The following is a 19,641-nucleotide window of genomic DNA, read 5'->3' as shown; positions in this document are numbered from 1 at the left end:
TGTGGTGTTGGAGAAGACTCTTGAGAGTCCCTTGGACTGCAAGGAGATCCAACCAGTCCATCCTAAAGGAGATCAGTCCTGGGTGTTCATTGGAAGGACTGATGCTTAAGCTGAAACTCCAGTACTTTGGCCACCTCATGCAAAGAGTTGACTCATTGGAAAAGACCCTGATGCTGGGAGGGACTGGGGGCAGAAGGAGTAGGGGACGACAGAGGATGAGTTGGCTGGATGGCGTTACCGACTAGATGGACATGAGTTTGGGTAAACTCCGGAAGTTGGTGATGGACAGGGAGGCCTGGCGTGCTGCGATTCATGGGGTCGCAAAGAGTCGGACATGATTGAGTGACTGAACTGAACTGAAAGGTACTGATGCCTGTTTTATGACCTAACATGTGGTCTACCCTACAGAATGTTCCATGTGAACTTGAGAAGGTGTCTTCTTCTTGAATGTATATATTAATGTTTTTCATCAGATATGCAAAGTTTTTGAGCATGAGTTCTTCAAGTATTCTTCCTACCCCCTTTTCTCTCTCCTCTTTTTTTTTGATTTTCTCATTATGCACACATTGGCATGTTTGATGCTGTGCCACAGGTCTCTGAGACACAGTTCATTTTTCTTTACTCTGTTTTTGTTCCTGAGACTAGATCTCAGTTCACCTGTCTCTGAGGTCATTGATATTTTTCTTCTTCCTGCACAGATTTGCTGTTGAGCCCCTCTAGTGAAATTTTCATTTAAGTTATTGTACCTCTCAACCCCTCTCAACTTTCTGTTGGTTCTTTTTATAGTTTTTACTTCTCTGATGATATTCTCTGATGAGAAATCATTCCTGTACTTCTCATTTATTTTTAAGACATATTTAAAACTTCTTTGAGCACATTTTAAATCAGCCATTTTTAAATACAGCTGATTTAAAGCCTTTGTCTAGTAAATCCAATGTCAGAGATAGTTTATATTAGCTGCTGTTTTCATGTGTATGGGCTGTATTATCTTGTTTCTTTGCATGTCTCATAATTTGTTGTTGATGAAAATGCACATTTAAAATAATGTAACGTGAAGTAATAATAAGAAATCAGGGTCTTTCCCATTCCCATGGTTGTTTGTTGTTGCTTTACTATTGTTGTTGTTGTTGTTTGGTGACTTCTCTAATTCTGTAAAATCTATATTGTTTGTTGTGTGACACCTGAAATATCTGCTAATGATTACAGAGATTTCTTTAGATGCCTGGCTCAAAACAAGTCTCCTTCTCTTTGCTGGGTTCTGTGTGTGTTTGGGGGCACGCCTTTAACACTCAGGCAGTTTACGACTCCACCTTAGCCTTTACTTCTTGTTTTCTCCGAGTCTCAGTGTTAGGCAGAAGTGAAAGATTAAGGTGTTCTCAAGTCTCTCCTGCATGCTCAGCTGCCCAGTCCTGTCTAACTCTTTACGACCACATGGACTGGGGCCTACCAGACTCCTCTGACCATGGGATTATCCTGGCAAGAATATTGGAGTGGATTTCCTCCTCCAAAGGATCTTCCCGACTCAAAATCAAATCCGCATCTCCTGTGGCTCCTACATGGGCAGGCAGAATCTTTACCACTGAGCCATCTGGGAAGCCAAGTCTTTCCTAAGAATGCAGATAACCCTGGGAACAGCCCTATGCCTGTTATGAACTTTCGTATTCCTAGAACTACCTGGGAGCTTTCCCAAGTCCTCTAGGGATATCTCATTCCCAGCTTTTCCTTTTACGCTTTTTCATTAACCTACTGTTTGTCCAGCTGTTTTCCACCACTGCAGGCAGCACAGTTTTCAACAATTGTCTCTGATTGTTTTCAATAAATGCCCTCAAGGAAAAGGCTATTCATACTGGGTGAGCTCTGATTCAGGTAAAATAAAGACACCTTGAAAGCAGGGCCTTCCAGGAAGCCAGCAGACAGGTCAGATAATGCTAGTCCTCTGGGAACCGACTTGGAAGGAACTCTAATCCTGTCCTTCCCCCTCTGGTGGATGCCAGCCTACTGGTTTTTCAAGACTGCTCCAAAGCTGATGAAAGAAAATGAAAACAAGGCAAGTTAAAACTCTATAAAGTTCACTGTTCTTAATTTTACCCAGATTATTTTCTTAAATAAACACTCCCTGGTTGGCTACAAGGCTTTGGTTAATTTCCAGAATTCTAAAACAAGTTGACTCAGACCATTTTTGCTAATGTTTTTGTTGTGTTTATGGAGGAGAGAATTTTCAGAGGTCCTTCCTCCACCAAATCATTGGCATTATCCACAAACCTGCTTTGAGCGTGCATGTGCTCAAAATACCCAGTGGCTTATTAAGGATAATTACACTATGCTTGTACTCATTGGCCACTTTTCCTCAGTTAAATTGTTTGTGGATTCCCTTGGTGGGGGTCACTGAGGTCATACCTGTCAGCAGAACACCACATTTTAGTCTTGCATCTGCCACTGGTGGAGTTTATGACCTTGGAGCAAATAAGCTGAGATTTCTAGAGCACCTTCTTTGCCAAGTTCTTTGTGCTGGGTGTTTTATATACATTGTATCATGTCATTTTTGCAACAACCAAGAAAGAGGTATTGTTTCCTTTTAACAGATGAAGAAAACTACTAAAATGCAAAATGCTTAGCATTATGCCTGCTTCAGGTAGCAAATATTCCCTGCATCAGCTATTGGGTTGTCACTTACATCTGTTATTATCAGAGGAGGAAGTGGAGTTGAGGGGATTGCTCAAGGTCATTTGAATTCCAACGCACGTTTGACTCCAAAGCCTATTCATACTCAACATCCCATTCCAGCTGCCCTGTACAAATTTGTTCCAGCTCTGGGTCTTTTTCCTCACCCTGTCAAATGAAGGATTTGGACTGACAGTGGTTATTCAGTCAACAAGAACTCAACCGTTTTGCTGCGATCACTTCCAGGTTGACAATCCAGAGGCGTGTCATTCTGTGGAGTCCGTTGCTGGGAGTCATATTTGTAGCATTTTCTTGTTTGGCATGGAAAGTAAACCTGCAGGTAGACTGGCAGGGGTGTAACCTAGTGTTTCTCCCCCTTCTGGCTCCACCCCACCCCTCTGCAGAGGCAAAAGGGGACAAAGTCAAGTGGGTGTTCACCTGGCCCCTCATCTTCCTCCTGTGCATCACCATCCCCAACTGCAGCAAGCCCCGCTGGGAGAAGTTCTTCATGCTCACCTTCGTCATCGCCACGCTGTGGATCGCTGTCTTCTCCTACCTGATGGTGTGGCTGGTGAGTGGCGGGAGAGGGGGTGGACCGTGCGGACAGCCCCTGCCCGGCACCTGCCGGAGGTGGGAGAGCTAGGATCAAGAGTGACCGCAGGCACTGCTGGATCACCTTCAGCAACTCCCCTACCTTGAAAGACCTTGGCTTATTTCTCAGTAGGAAGGGGTTTCAGCAGAGTCATTTGAAGCTGTGCTGTGTATCGGGGATGCCCAGGTAGACACAGCATGGTCCACAGTGTCCATGGGAGGGAAGGTTACCTTCACATGGACAGCCTGGGACATGCCACCCTGGTGTGATGGGAAGAGGAATGTGGCAGGGATGGCAGACACTCTCTAGAAAGAGCTCTGGAGGGCTAATCACTAGGCCCCCTTCCTTTTCAGCATCCATAGAGGAATGTGATCGAGACTGGAGTCAGAGGGAGACAAACACCAGGCGGCCCTTTCCATAGCCCCTGCCCAGGGATGTTCTTCCCCCCTTCCTATGTCCAGGCACAGATATAAACTTTAGGTAAACTGTTCTAGTCCTCACAGCAATCCAATGGGGTAAGCAGTTTTATTGTGCCCATTTCACAGATGAGGAACCTGAGGCCTAGAGAGTGAAGTCATTTGTCTGGTTGGTTAGGCAGTTAACAACTATTGCACAACTAGTTACACAATTACTGAATTCTAGAGTTGGGATTAGAACCCGGGTATTGATCCCCAGAGTCTAGGATCTCAACCACTCACCTGAATGGCCTCTCAGTTTGCTCTTAGAATCTTCAGGCAGAGAGGCTTTGGCCTAGCCCCTCTGGCCCCACATGACTGCTCCCTGGGCAGACCTTTCACTGGCTAGGTGGGGCCAAACAGGGCCCCCTTCTTCTCACTCTGTATATCATCTTGTGGGGTTCCCCCTCTTCCTTTCACCCACCTGGGGAGCCTGTGAACAGCAAGAGAAGCGGGTACAGAACCTCTGTATTTCTATTGTGAAGTTCACCTTCAAGCCACTCACACCTCAGTAGTATCCATGCAGCCATTTCACTCTCCTCCTAACACCTGATGCCACCTAACACACAGGGCAAAGGTGTGTGTTGGCCTCAGAGGCACACGGGCAACATGCTCTTAACCCAAGAGGAACAGTTTGGTGGGAGAAGAAGAGCTGTGGGGTCACATGGGACTGGCTGTGAATCCTGGTTCTCCCCACTGGAGCCATGAAACCTGGACAGGGGACTCAGCTTCCATGAGCCACACTTGCCCCCTCTGCGAAATGGACATGATCGCCACTGTCTGCAGGTTATTGGGAGATGAAAGGGTTCTGTTCAGGCATCAGGTGTGAGCTAGCAACATAGCAAATTGATCATAACAGTAAATATCAGCTATGTTCACCATGAGATGCAGCCAACACTGCTTCCAAGCTTGTTCAGATAGAGGTTTAAATCCCCATAGATGCCGAGGTGTGTGTGTGTGTGTGTTCTTATGTAGAAAAGAAGTTGCGAATAGCTACTAACAGACTCCCCCCACCACCGAAAAGGATGACAGTCAAAGATGTTGTTGTTGTTCAGTCACTGAGTTGTGTCCACCTCTTTCTGACCCCCATGGACTTTAGCACTCCAGACTTCCCTGTCCTTCACTATCTCCCAGAGTTTGCTCAAATTCATATCCATTGTGTTGGTAGTGCTATCTAACCATCTCATCCTCTGCTGCCCTCCTCTCCTTTTGCCTTCAGTCTTTCCCAGCGTCAGGGTCTTTTCCAATGAGTCAGCTCTTGGCATCGAGTTGCCAAAGTATTGGCGCTTCAGCATCAGCTCTTCCAATGAATATTCAGCCTTGATGTCCTTTAGGACTGATTGGTTTGATCTCCCTCCAGTCCAAGAGACTCTCAAGAGTCTTCTCCAACACCACAATTGGAAAGCATCAATTCTTCAGCACCCAGCCTGCTTTAGGGCCCAACTCTTACAACCTTACATGACTACTGAGTAGGGTTAAAGGCCAGCCCATGCTTACATTTGATAAAAGGATCCAGCAATTTCTTTTACTAAAGTGCATCCTACAAACAATATTGCAAGTGAAAAAAGTATTTCATGACATTTGAGTGGGTGTGAGAATTAGGGAAGATCAAATTAATGAATGTGTGAAATTTTTTCTTCTTTTTAATTAATGAAAACAACAGTATTGTGAAATCAGTTCTACTAATTAGCTGTGAGGTAGGACATTGAATAACATTCCCATCCCCCTCACCTTGTCTTACAAACCCCATTCCTGCTTCTTAAAAGAGAGTCTTGGCAGTGGCTTGGCTTGGCCAGAGTCATAGGAACCACCTTGCTGCGGCACTCGTACCTGTGATTTGGAACTTCAGCTGGCCTCAGTTTCTGGTAATTGAGTGGTTTCCACGGTAGAAAGTGCTAAAGACAACAGTGCCCTGTTAGCCTGATTTCTGTGAAAGCAAGATACGCCCGGGGCCAGGCGCTTACTTTCCTCATGGGGGCACCAGGGAGCACTGAAGTCTCACCTGCCCATCTTTTACGCCCACCATCCTTCACATCTCTCACCCCTAAAGCTTTGGGGAAAACGATTCTTGATGGTCAGTATCCAAAGGGAGGAAATCTCAAAAATAAGCCATCTGATGCAGCACCTTTGCCCAACTGGGGAGACTGAGGACCAAAGAGGACGTGTGCCTTCAACAAAGTCAGGTGGATCATCAGCCCAGCTCTGGACTTGGCTCTGCTTCCCTTTCTGAAACCTCAGCATCAGGAGTTCAGAGGGCCCCAGGCTGGAGTCCAAGGATAAGCCATACTCAGGTAGCATCTCTGGTCCTGAATGCTTGGAGTGTGTTCAAGTGTTAGCCACTCAGTCATGACCAATTCTTTGTGACCCCATGGACTATAGCCTGCCAGGTTCCTCTGCCCATGGAATTCTCCAAGCAAGAATACTGGAGTGGGTTGCCATTGTGTGCACACACACAGAGCCTTCCTTCTGTCCTTCCACCCTCCAGCTTCTTAGCCCGGTAGTCCAGTGATATCAGGAAAGGAAAACAAAAGAAGCATCTTCATTATTGCCAGAATAACCAGGCTCCTATACTTATGACATCTGGTATCACCCATTAAGAACATGTCAGCCACAGCCAGGCTGTGCTTGTGGAGACCTCCCTCTTGGTCAGTGTGGGTTCAGCACTGACGCATCAACTCTGTGGCTTTGTGTCCTCAGTCTTTCTCCTTGCACAGCCCAGAGCAGGCCAGTCAGCACACGCACCACCCAGTTCCTGGTGATGCTAAACTGAGCACTGTCTTTGGAGGGTCGAGCATCTCCAAACCCATCTGCAAGCTTTGTCCTAAGAGGGATATCGTTTTAGTCCACAAGCTCTGGCTTCATTCCAGGGCTAAGCTCTGCCCTTGGAAAGCACACTTCATCTGGGCTAATCATTCACATTTTCTGTGCCCCCATAGATTGCAAGATGAGTGATTGAAAGTGAAGGGAAACACACATCTATGGATGTCTCACGCAGCCCACGCACTGTCACCTCATCTTTTCTCTTAATCCTCATTTAAAAGCCCATTTCACAGATGAGGCAACTGAGGCTCAGAGAAGTAAAATAGCTTACCCAAACATTTGCTGGGACTGGAGCCATCAGCCGAGATGTGAACAACCCTGAAAGATCCTGCTGTTCACATTTTCTAGATGGGGAACTGAGCCATCTAAGGGGTGTTTTGAGTGAGATTGTCCAAGTGCTTCTAGGGCTTTGCATTCAGCTGCTGCTCACCATTTCCTGAGTGTCAGGCATTTATTAGAGGAGTTATGTGACCATGCTTCAAGATCATTAAAAGCCTGTATATCCTTCAATCCAGTGATTCTATTTCTTGGAACTTTTCCTAAGGATATAATAGTAAGATGAGAACCCAGAGATGTTCACACAAGACAACATGATGCTCCAGAGGGAGGATATATATGTACTTATGTATGTGTGTGTGTGTGTATATATATATATAAAACACACACATACATACACTCACAGCTGATCTGCATTGTTGAACGACAAAAACCAACACGACTTTGTAAAGCAGTTATCATCCAATTAAAAAAGCATGATGGCAGGGTTGGGGTGCAGGCTTTAGAGTCAGAAAGAGTTGGCTTGGAATCCCTGCTCTGCTGCTCAGAGACCTGATGCCCACCTGCATTGTAACTTCTCCCCCTCTGACCATCGTTTCCTTGGGCAAAATAATCGGTGCCTCCCTCAGCAATGGGTAGTGCCTAGAGCAGATGAGATTGTGAAACACGTGGAAAGGACCCAGTACATAGGAGGTGCTCAGTAAATGTTACAACACGGTGATATTTTAAGAACTAAAACAAGCCATTTCCTATCCACCGGTGATGGATGGACAGGAACTTTTACAGCTATGCAGTGGAATCCACGCACCAGTGTAAAATAAGACTGTAGATGAGTATTTATGATGGCAAGATACTCACATTGTATCATTGCGTGAAACATATAGTCACAAAATATGTGTTGATAGTATAATCTGATTTCATTTTTTCCTAATACAAGCACCAAAAAGAAGGTCAAGGATATATTCTAAAGCCCAGGGATCAAACCCAGGTCTCTCACATTGTAGGCAGATTCTTTACCAGCTGAGCCACAAGGGAAGCCCAAGAATACTGGAGTGGGTAGCCTATCCCTTTTCCAGGGGATCTTCCCGACCCAGGAATTGAACCAGGGTCTCCTACATTGCAGGAGGATTCTTTACCAACTGAGCTGTCAGGGAAGCCCATATTCTAAAACAGGGGTTTTCAAACGTGGTTCCCAGGTCAGTAGCCTCAGGGTCTCAACCAAATAGGAACTTGTTAGGAATGCAGATTCCTGGGCTTTACCCCAGATCTCCTGAATCAGAAACTCTGGGGGTGGGGCCTGGCGGGTCTTATTTTAACAGCTCACTACAGGATTTCCTACATTTTCAAGTCTAAGACTCACTGGCTCATAAAAAGTGTTAATAGTGGTTGTCTGAGGGTCTTGAGAAATGGTAGGTGATTTTTACTAATACTTTCATTTGACTTTTTTTCTTTTTAAAACAGTAAACCCAGATTACTCATGTAATCTGGAAAAAAGAATACTCAAAAGACAGTTTTAAAAAAAGAAACCATATTCCAGATTTTTCTGTTGGATGCAGGAGTACTATGTTTAAGTTAAAAACTCTGAGTTGTAAGCAGGGTTTTCAGGGGTGCTCCTCTGTGAGTTGATGTTTCCCCCCTCTTCTGCAGGTGACTATTATTGGATACACCCTTGGGATCCCCGATGTCATCATGGGCATTACTTTCCTTGCAGCAGGCACGAGCGTCCCCGACTGCATGGCCAGCTTGATTGTGGCGAGACAAGGTACGGATAGTGTCTTGGGCCCCCAGCCGTCGGCATTGCCAAGTGGGCCCGTCCCCCTGCCTGCGTTACGGTTCATAGCTCTCAGGACTGGTAGTCACTAAGCCCCGCCGTGGAGGAAACAGTGATGACTGGAAAGCATGGTATAGATTCCATCCATGGAGAGAATCACTACCAAGATCACCTCCTCTAGGCCTCTAGAAGCATCTGTGTGGAGGTGAATAAAAATGGACTTGTTCTGGGAGCTCCCTGGTGCCCTAGTGGTTAAAATTCCAGGCTTTCACTGCAGGAACTGAGATCCCACTAGCTGTGTTGCCAAAAAAATATGAACTTGTTCTGACATCACCAATGTGAGCGAGATTGAACAGAATGGGAGCCCAGAATTTTTATAGCAAATGCACTAATGTTCTGATCCCAGGCAGGCCAAGTGGGGATATCCTATGTCTCCAACTATTTTCTGATTCCTCTTCAAATTCTAGAACTTATGTAATGTTATGGTTTGCTTGGTGGATTTTCTTTGGAGCTAAGTGCTTTGGGGGTGAGCAGGCTAAGGAACAGCGGTATACTCCTTGATGGCAGAACAGAAGGGCTGTGAAGAGCCAGCCTTCCTCTGCTGTTCCTTTGCTACCAGTGAGATAGCATCCATGCCTGGACGTCCACTGACCTTCCTCCATAGACAGCAGTGTGAAAGTGTGGGAGGCAGGAAGAGCAAATAGTGGAGTGAAATCTCAGAGGAGACAGGAGGGGAGAGAAGCGTCCAAACAGAAAATGGGTTCAGAAAGGAGGAAAATGTTTTATTTCTTCAAGATGAAAGAAAGGCTGGTTAGTTGGCTGATCGGTCTGAGAAAAGATGAAATGAGGGGGAGGGAAGGGTGGGAGAATGTTTGGCAGGAGGCTGGAGCCTCGTGGAGAAAGGGTACAGCTGGGGACGGCAGCAGAGGGGGGTGGAATTGAACTGAGTGACCTTCGAGGTGACTGTATTCATTTCCCGGGGCTGTCATAACCAAAGTACCCCAACTGGGGTGACTTAAAACAACAGAAATGGATTCTCCGGTCCTGGAGGCTACAAGTCCAAGGTCAAGGTGTTGGCAGGACTGTACATATCTGGGGGCTCTGGGAAGGAATCCTTCCCTGTTCTCTGCCAGTTTCAGGGGGTGCCAGGAATCCTTGGCTTGTGGCTATCTCCCTCCAGTGTCTGCCTGTGTTTTCACATGCTGTTCTTCCCTCTGTGTGTGTCTGTGTCCAAAGACACAGCAGCCACTGAATTAGGGCCCACCTTAATTCAGTATGATCTCGTTTTAATTGGATCACATCTGCAAAGATTCTATTGGCCAATTAGGTCATGTTCACAGGTTTTGGGTAGACACAAGTGGGGGCTGCTATTCAACCCGGTACAGGGAGGAAAAGGAAAGCCAATAAGCCCTGAGAGCCTGGCTGACGTTCGGGGTTGTGAATTTGGGTGGGGTTCTAGCATGAATTTGGAGTTGTACCAGCTCCCAGGACACACAGATGAGTTCATCCAGAGCTGGGGGTGGTTGGGTGGACACAGTGGAAGGTCAAGGGGCCAAGAGAATCTGCCGTTTAAACAACTGGCCTCGGAGTCCAGGCTAGTGGGTCAGGAAAGGGCTCATAATACAAGAAGATTAAGAACTTGGAGGGGAGGGTCCCAGTGTAGTCCAAAGGGGCTCTGTAGGAACAAGAACAGGTGGGGATATCATCTCAGAGTGGCTCCTGTGAAATGTAGAAAGACAGAAACGGAGGAAGGCTGATGTGGGGGTGGGAGTATATAGCTGTCCTAAGGGTGATGCTGATGGGAGTGACAGAGGATCCCGCAGACAACATTAAACGTAAATTCTTTATGGCGGAGGATGCAGAAACCTCTGCCCAGAGCCCCCTGCATGAGGCAGGAGCCGTGAAGTGAGCTCTAACATGCAGACACTGCATCCTGGGCTCCCTAAAGCCTCACAGCCCACAGTGTGGTCCAGGCTGGCAGCATCGGCTTGAGAGAAATGCAGAGTCTCAGGCCCCATCCCAGCCCCACTGAACCAGAGTCTGCTTTTCAGCAGGACCCCAGCGAGTTGTTTGCTCTTTTTTGTCCATTAAAAAATATTTTATTAGAATATAATCACTTTACAATGTTGTGTTAGTTTCTGCTAAACCACAAAATGAGTCAACTGTATGCATATGTATGTCCCCTCCCTCTTGGACCTCCCTCCCACCCCATCCCACCCATCTAGGTCATCACAGAGCACCGAGCTGAGCTCCCTGGGCTTTGTAGCAGATTCTCACTAGCTATCTATTTTACACATGGTAGCAGATACGTGGGCTTCCCAGGTGGCTCAGTGGTAAAGCATCCACCTGCCAATGCAGAAGACACAAGAGACATGGGTTTGATCCCTGGGTCAGGATGATCCCCTGGAGAAGGAAATGGCAACCCACTCCAGTATCCTTGCCTGGGAAATCCCATGGACAGAGGAGTCTGATGGGCTACAGTCCCCGAGGTCACAGAGTCAGACATGACTGAGTAACTGGGCATACACACAGTATATATATGTCAATCTTAATCCTAAATATGCATCTCTCCAAAGAAGACACACAGCCAAAGAGGCACATGTAAAGATGCTCAGCATCACTAATTATTAGAGAAATGCAAATCAAAACTGCAATGAGGTATCAACTCACACTGGTCAGAATGGCCATCTTCAAAAAATCAAACAATACATGCCAGAGAGGGTGTGGAGAAAAGGGAACCACTCTTGGACTATGGTTGGTGGGAATGGAAATTTGATTCGTTTGCTCTCAAAGTCTGAGAATTGCTGCTGAAAGATTCCTTAGGGGGCTGCACCCACATAGAGCCCAGCAGTCCAACCTGAGAACACGCTCACTCTTCTTTCCCAGACCCGGGCACCTTGGTTCCTCCTGACCCACCCAGCTAGTGCCTGCCTCCTCACCAGGGATGACTAGCTGGCCCAAAACAGGAGCTGCATGTTCCTGTTTCACAAGATCCCAGGAGACTGGAAGGCAGGTTTCCCAGAGATACTGGCCCCAGTAGGAGTAAGCTGCCAGGATTTTGAAGGTACTCAGATAGGTGCCCAAGCAGACAGGGAGGGAGCTGTGAGGCCCTTGGGGAGACACTGTGCTCTGGAGGTCAGTGGATGTCAGCAACAGGGTGGGAGGAGGTAGCCTGGCTAATACCTGGGGGCAGGTGGTCGAACAGAGGTGAGGCGGTCGTCCAGTTGCTGGTCTGAGTCTCTGCAAGCTGCTCAGTGACCAAGGTGACTTTATGGTTATAGGCACGTGCATTTCAGGCTTCTTCTTTCCACGGATGTTTGTGGCCAGATTATGACAGTCGTGTTGAATTTGGGCTAGGGAGCCAGGTTAGAACAGATTTCAGCCAACATTAAAAATTTGTTTTCTAACTTTTGGTACTCTCAGTTATTGAGTTCCTAAGATTGTTTGGCTGGTAGGAGACTGGATAGTGGGGCAGGAGGGGGAAGGTAATGACATGGCCCCTCGCCTCTAAGATGCTCCTAGTCTGGCTGGGGGCAAAGAGTCCACTCTTGGGAGACCAACCAGGCCTAAGACCTGCTGCTCTGTCATCCGGGTCAAGTTCATGGTGCCGTCGCCTGGGTCACAAGTGTGCATCGAGGACAAGGCACCCTCCCTCCCAGAGAAGGTGGGCATCCCAAATAAGGAGAGGCACACAGTGGGTCATCCCAGAACACAGGCTGACACTGCTGGCAGGAGAAATAATGAAGGGCCCTGGGTTAGTTTCCTAGGGCAGCCATAATTACCGCAAACTGGGAGACAGGAAAACAGAAGAAACTGACTGTCCCACAGTCCTGGAGGCTAGAGGTCAAGCTGTTGGAAAAATATGGTTCTTTCTGTCTGCCCCAGGCCTCTCTTCTCGGCTTGTAGGAGGCGGTCTTCATGTTCGGCTGGAGTTCTCCCTGTGTGCAGGGCTGTGCACAAATTTCTGCTTTTCATGAAAACACCAATCATACTGAATTAGGATTCATCCTTGTGTTAACCTGATTACCCCTGTCCGATTCTTTGTGACCCCATGGATTGTAGCCCTCCAGTCTCCTCTGTCCATAGAATTCTCCAGGCAAGAATACTAGAGTGGGCAGCCATTCCTTCTCCAAGGGATCTTCCCAACCCAGGAATCGAACTCGGGTCTCCTGCATTACAGGCAGATTCTTTACCATCTGAGCCACCAGGGAAGCCCTGTAGAGACCCCATCTCTGAATAAAATCACATTCTGAGGTATTGGGGGTTAGGAATAACCTGTCGGTTGTCCCCTGCAGGCCTTGGTGACATGGCGGTCTCTAACACCATAGGAAGCAACGTGTTTGACATCCTCGTGGGACTTGGCATACCATGGGGGCTGCAGACCATGGTTGTTAATTATGGGTCCACGGTAAGTTTGTCTCACTTCCTTAGTGAGATGACGCTGGACACTTGTGCTTCACAGGGAGCAAGCATGGTGTTGGCCCTGCAGCTAAGAGCTTCAGGGGGGGCACTGCCCCGTCTCCTCTGCAGGCTGGCAGCCGCTTTGTGCAAAGGAGTCCAGAGCAGCCTGGGGGGTACCTGCAAGAGGCAGCCCGTGTTTGCCTGGAACTCACAGGTGCTTCAGCTGTGAACACCCACCTGTTGCTTCCAGAGGAAGGAAAGGATAAGCCCAAGTGCAGTGGGCTCCCAGAACAGATGGGCCTCTGAGCAGCCCAGAGGTTCAGGGCGTGTGTGTTTATTTCTCCAGGTGAAGATCAACAGTCGGGGTCTGGTCTACTCCGTGGCATTGTTGCTGGGCTCCGTCGCTCTCACCGTGAGTTTTTACAATTCTAGAATGGCAGTTTGACACACACATGGTTTCCTTCGATTCTGCACAGTCTCTGAATTCTTCCCCTTGGCCGTGAGGGATAAAGCTGAAAAAACATATAAATTCACAGATACCCCCAGACAGAGTTTGTGCCAAGAATGTTGGCATCCACCACTACACTTTTCCCTAAGCTGGTGAGAAGTCCCCAGAAGGAGGGACTTACATTTCCTCTCTTCTTCCTGCCCGGTCTGTCTCCCCTCAATGATGCGAGTAGGAGACACGTTCCCCCCACCCCCAGTCCACCGGAGCTGCCTTGGGGGCATGATGGTCAGGGCTCGGGGATGGTACATGGTGACACGGAGGTCTCCTTACTTCACAGGCCCCGAGCTGTGGTAAACAATGCCTCGGCTTAGTTTATTCCATCCTTACAAGCACTTGGTGATTTTCTACTTTACAGAAGAAATCAAGGTTCGGGAATTAAGTAACTTGTCCCAGATCACAGGGGTAGGAAATGGCTATTTGCCATAATTGTTCTTTCCCATAACTGTCCCATTAGTTCTATTGCTTAAAAAGGAATCCCTTCTTCATGGACCCCACATTTCTAAAACCTTTTAATGAGGACTCATATCCACTCCCTTCATGAAGTCTACAGGGATAGGAAAAGCTGGGATTTGAACCCCAGTTGGTCTGTCTCTGAGGACCCACAGCATTGGAGGTAACTATGATTCAACTCTTGGGGAGCCTTGATTCATGGATAAGAAAGAAGGTAGTTTCAGAATGGAGGGGACACGTGTATACTCATGGCTGATTCATGTCAGTGTATGGCAAAACCCACCACAGTATCGTAAAGTAATTAGCCTCCAATTAAAATAAATAAATTAATGTAAAAAAAGAAAGAAGGTAGTAATAGGTAGGCAAGTATGAAACGAATGTAGAAAGAGGAAGCATTCCAACCCTGTCACACATACACACACACGGTCCAAGCTGAAGCTGTCCAGACAGTGGGCCAATGGGAGCCTTGAAGGTTTTGCTGAAGAGGGTTGAGGATGCCAAATTCTAAAGCAAAGGAAGGAGCCAGTGGCAGTCCCCAGTTGTCACTAAAGAAGGCTTGGGAGGCCTGTGCATCCCCAAAAAGGAACGTGCCTACCAGGGGAGGGCCTATCCCCTGAGGACAGCTGCTTTCCTGGAGTCAGCATCCTTTCATCAGACGAGTCTAAAGCCTACAGGGCTCATTCTGATCAAACCAACGATACACCCAGCAGCACCCCTCTGTTCTTGTCCACAGTTTGGAGGAAGTTCTGGGGTTCACCATTCGTGTGTAATTTTCCAGTAAAAGTGCCTTTTGTTATTTCTCTGCTCCCCGAACCCAACACTCGCTCTGTCTCCTTCTAGGTCCTCGGCATCCATTTGAACAAGTGGAAGCTGGACCGGAAGCTGGGGGTGTACGTGCTGGTCCTCTACGCCGTCTTCTTGTGCTTCTCCATAATGATAGAGTTCAACGTCTTTACCTTTGTCAACCTGCCAATGTGCCGAGAAGACGATTAAAACGGAGCCACTAACCCCCCGCCCGGGAGCTCTTCTGGACACTCCGGCGCTGGCGTCCTTTTTCCCTGCCCCTCCCCACCACAGATCTCTCCTGCATCGGCCGCCACCGTCCGTTCTTTCATCCATGGGAAGAAAGCACCATCGTGGTCTGTGTCTGGTCATGGGCCAGGCTGCGGGCGTCATCCTCCTCCTCGGAGTTCTGCCCCCACAAAAAGGCAAGATTCAGAGGCCGCTGTTGGAGCAGCTTCGCAGACCTCCGAGCCGCCGGCCGTAGGGGCGTGGCACGTATCTCCTCTCGGACGCCTGGATCAGAAGGACTTCTGTATGTGGGTTGTCTTTCTGTCGCAAGGCAGCCTCGGAAATGAGGCAGTCAGTGAACACAAGGTCTCCTGGGGCAAGTGCAAAATAGGAGCGTTGTTCTTAAGGGGCCCCTCTGGACCAGAGGGTGTGGGTTCCTTGGGCAGCATGTGCTCCTTAGAGCTTCTGAATCCTGCTGGAAGCAGTCAGGTTTGGGAGAGAGCGAGGCTCAACCTGTTGGGAGTTTGGGGCCTTGACAACAAACACTCCATCCCTTTTCCTGGACAAATTTGGAAGAATAGAAACAGTTGTTCACAGCAGAAGAGAGAAACCAAGTGCATACTCTTCTCATTTTCATTGATACATTCGGAGAACGAGCAATGACACAGTCAAAATAAAATGTCAGCTATAGATCATCATACTTGAAAAATATCATCGCATACAAAGGACCTTGATGGGGACCAGAAAGGTAATACTTATGGGAAACAAATCCTATGTGTATCATGTTACGTTGATGCTAAGACGTCTGGTTTGGAACATAGACAAAGTAGAAGACTAACATCTAAATGGGTGCTAACTCAGAGACACAGTGGAGATAGGGCTTTACAGCCATTCATTCCAGACCTGTGGCCTGGGACACGCTGTCAGTTTGGGTTTGTCATTTCTTTGTTAATGCCCTGCCCTCACAGTCACCCTGTTCAAAGACCCAATTGTTTATATGCCCAACAAATTTCATAGCCTGCTGAACTGGAATGCGTGTGCCAGAAGTAATGGTTAATGACAAGAGGAGAGATTTCCTGCAAAACCACCAATTGCTGTCTGGTGAGCTGGAGGCAAGTATGGAAACCATAACTTGGAAATTTTTAGAGCTAAGGTTCTTGAATCTTGTAGTTTGCTATGCATGAAAGGCCAAAGATGGGAGGTTAATTCAAAAATAGAAACATTAAACAATTTTGACTGCTTCGTAGCTCTCAAATATATATTAAAAAGATTTACGAACACAAACCATTTGTGGTTTCTGAGAAGAAAGCACAATTCATTTTATAGAGAGGTGTTCTTTTTTATTTTTTTTAATGTTTCTATTGCAAAGAGTCTATCAGATTTGATGCACTTTTAATACTGGGCTATTTTGCACAGAAGACTGTATGGGGAACGCCCCCATGATGGTATGAGGAAAGGAGGGTTTTAGTGATTCACTGATAATTAATCATGGGTGATGAGTGTAAATCCAAGAGCTGATTCTTTCCCGAGACACAATGGTTATAACCCGCAGTGGAATCTGTGGCTGTGCTCTCTGTGGCCTTTGAATTTCAGAAGGAGGGCATGTTTAGGCTTGTGTCCCTAAACTTTCCTTAGCATGAGCCTCAGACGTGACAGCCCCATCACCGGGTTTCTATTCTGGATCTCCATCAGTGTTAGTAGCTACACCAAGTCAAGACTTCTCCTTTTGTTTCTCTGCTTAGATTCTCAGTGGTCTTCCAGTTGAGGACAAGGGTCATTTTCCTGAGAAATTAGCTAAGTGGGCAGCCAGGGAGCCCCTAGGTTCATCAGCACAAACATTTAGACGCAGAGGGTTTCAGAGTTGTCGGAACCACTCTGCCCACAGAGAATAGCCACCTGGTCTCCTCTGTCTTACAGCCTCATCTGGGTTTCAGAGTGCATCTGTGTCCATTTTTGAATCTCAAAACTGCCCTGTGATGTAAGTAGGGATGATTATCCCCATTTAACAGGAAGTTCAGTCTTGGAGAGGTCAGGTGACTCTAGGTCAATGGCTAGTAAGTTGCAAATAGGAGCCAAGCCCCAGATTGCCACCCGGCTCGGCCAGTCCAGTGTGTGGTCATCCTTGGTCGTGCAGGTGTGGATGTGTCCTTGTCCTTGGGGTTGGCCCTTATTGTTTGAGTCAAAACTTCATCACATTTCTAACTGACATCTGGATGCTCTGTCTCCCATCCTAATATTTATCCCCATCCTATGTCCCTATTATTTTCTGATAAAGATCAAAAAATATTTTTAGCTAGGCCGTATGAGCCCTGATGAGAGCCCTGCTGGTGTTCCGTCTTTGAATCCCTGTGTAGCTTTCAGAGAACACACCCTCATCACCCACCTCTTCCTCACCAGAACCCATCTGAGATGATAAATATGCTGCAGTTCCAATTTGAGACAAAAACTAATGTTTCTAGTATGTATAACAGCCCTCCTGGCTAATCCTCTTATGACTTTAATGTGCCAATGTAACTTTCTTAAAGGATCTATGCATTTATTGTAGCTAGGAAACTATATATATGTCGCAGGTGAAAAAGTCTCTTTTGTAACTAAATATTTTTTCCATTTCAAGTTTAAAGAATTGCTTGATTAATTAGGCCTTCATTTGAAAAATAATGCTTTCGTCACTGCACAGGATTACTTCCTTTATTTTATTCCCGAAGCTAATTAGCACAGAGTAATTACTCTGCTATGAAAATAAGCAATCTGAATCATAAACTTGGCTCTTTGAATTGGGGGCAGAGAAATGAACCCATTGTACTCAGATAGAAAACATCTATAAAAGCAGGAGCAGGAGGCTCCTGGCATCTCTGGTTTGGATTTTCCTTTGCCAGCCGAGCATAGTCAAGGGGAAGGTATGCAGTGTCCTGAGAGCCTGGCCCTAGAGGAAGGCTCTAGGTCAGCTGCAGTGAGAGACTGATGTTAAAGGCAGATCAGAATGGTCTCATTCCCATCCTTCCTGTAACCCATGGTCTCCCGACCTCTGTGTTCACCGTCCGTAAGCACCGACCTTGTGAGTTTTCCTCTGTTCATTACCTACTCCTCCTCCCCTCATCCCACCTATTAGGACTCGTTCTTGCTCCTCCAGATGGTGCCTAGTGGTAAAGAACCAGCCTGCCAACGCAGAAGACATGAGACACTCCCTGGGTCGGGAAGATCCCCTGGAGAAGGAAATGGCAACCCACTCCAGTATTCTTGCCTGGAGAATCCCATGAACACAGAGGAGCCTGGTGGACTATAGTCCATGGGCTTGCAAAGAGTCGGACACAACAGCGATAGGGCACATTGCTTCTCCTTGTCAATCTTTTGCTTTTACACACCCAAGCAGCTGAAAAGAATAACCCCTCAGGAGCCAGATAGGTGTGCCCATCCCTCCAGGGGTGGAGGGGGGCAACCCCCTACAGACCCTGACCAAAGACCCCCTCCTGGGCTTCCCCGAGTCCAGGTTCTAAGGGAAGAAACTACCCCCACCTTTCCTTTTTTTAATTTTTTATAAAGATTTTTTTGATATGGACCATTTTTAAAGTCTTTTTAATTTGTTACAATATTGCTTCTGTTTTGGATTTTTGACCAGGAGGTATGTTGGCTCTTAGCTCCCCTACCAGGGATTGAACCTGCACCCCCTGCACTGCAAGGGGAAGTCCTAACCACTGGACCACCAGGGAGGTCCCCCTCTTCCTTTTTGGGGAGGATTTGCATGCCTTGTAGCATCAGTGGGCGCTCAGCCCTCAGGAAACACTGGGCTCCACACACAGGCTGGGAATCCAGGATGAGTGTGGGCCTCCTGGCCTGATGCCCTCCTTTCCTCCTGGCATCTCCCCTCCCTGAGCTCTAGGGCCCCTCCCTGTCCTTAAGGTGGGGGTGGGCAGAGGCAAGATGAACTGGGAGAGGGTCCGTTCTTCCCCTCCTTCCCCAGGTGTGAAATGCGCTAGTGGAGTCAAGGTCTGTACCAGGACAGAGAAGCAGAGACTCTTCGGCTCGGCTGGCACTGCCCAGTGAGCTTGTGGCCGCCCATCCGCCCTGACACTGAGTGCGTCCTTAGGGATTGGGCTTGGCCTGTCTCTCAGCCCCACCTTTCCTTCCCTGGTGGGAAAAGATGGTTGTGCAGCATATATGACAGGCTCTCAGCAAATGCTTGCTGCTTGAATAAACAAGGAACCTGCTGGTTAGGGTGAAAATCTTCAGGAGATTTTCCCCTGCTACTGTGTTTTAAGGGCTTCCCTTGTGGCTCAGCTGGTAAAGAATCTGCCTGCAATCCGGGAGAGCTGGGTTCAATCCCTGGGTTGGGAAGATCCCCTGGAGAAGGGAAAGGCTACCCACTCCAGTATTCTGGCCTGGAGAATTCCATGGACTGTATAGTCCATGGGGTCGCAAAGAGTCAGACACGACTATGTGACTTTCACTTCACTTTAACTGTGTTTTATATGGGCTTCTCAGGTGGCGCTAGTGGTAAAGAACCCGCCTGCCAAATGCAGGAGACATAAGAGACATGGGTTCGATCCCTGGGTTGGGAAGATGCCCTGGAGCAGGGCATGGCAACCCACTCCAGTATTCTTACCTGGAGAATCCCATGGCGGGCTGCAGTCCATATTTCCGGGTCCCTCTAATGCCCTCTGAACATCATTTCTGTGTGAGTCTTCCTCCCCTTGGGGCA

General features: G+C 47.6%; 1 protein-coding gene across 3 annotated transcripts in view; it reads left to right on the top strand.

Annotated features, from left to right (window-relative positions):
* Positions 1-15,005, top strand: part of SLC24A4 (solute carrier family 24 member 4) — a 188,267-nt gene extending 173,262 nt beyond the window's left edge. For all 3 annotated transcript variants that reach the window (XM_044932850.1, XM_006071249.3, XM_006071250.3), the window contains exons 13-17: positions 3,066-3,232; positions 8,452-8,566; positions 12,871-12,983; positions 13,323-13,388; positions 14,775-15,005. In XM_044932850.1, the coding sequence (XP_044788785.1) occupies positions 3,066-3,232; positions 8,452-8,566; positions 12,871-12,983; positions 13,323-13,388; positions 14,775-14,927 (614 nt within the window). In that variant the 3' untranslated portion in view covers positions 14,928-15,005. The remainder of the gene's footprint in view (positions 1-3,065; positions 3,233-8,451; positions 8,567-12,870; positions 12,984-13,322; positions 13,389-14,774) is intronic.
* Positions 15,006-19,641: the final 4,636 nt, after the last annotated feature.

The sequence above is a fragment of the Bubalus bubalis genome, chromosome 20 (genome assembly GCF_019923935.1).
Source record: "Bubalus bubalis isolate 160015118507 breed Murrah chromosome 20, NDDB_SH_1, whole genome shotgun sequence".
Lineage (NCBI taxonomy): Eukaryota > Metazoa > Chordata > Mammalia > Artiodactyla > Bovidae > Bubalus > Bubalus bubalis.
Note: the sequence above shows the minus strand (reverse complement) of the source record. Positions and strands in the feature narration are given on the sequence as shown.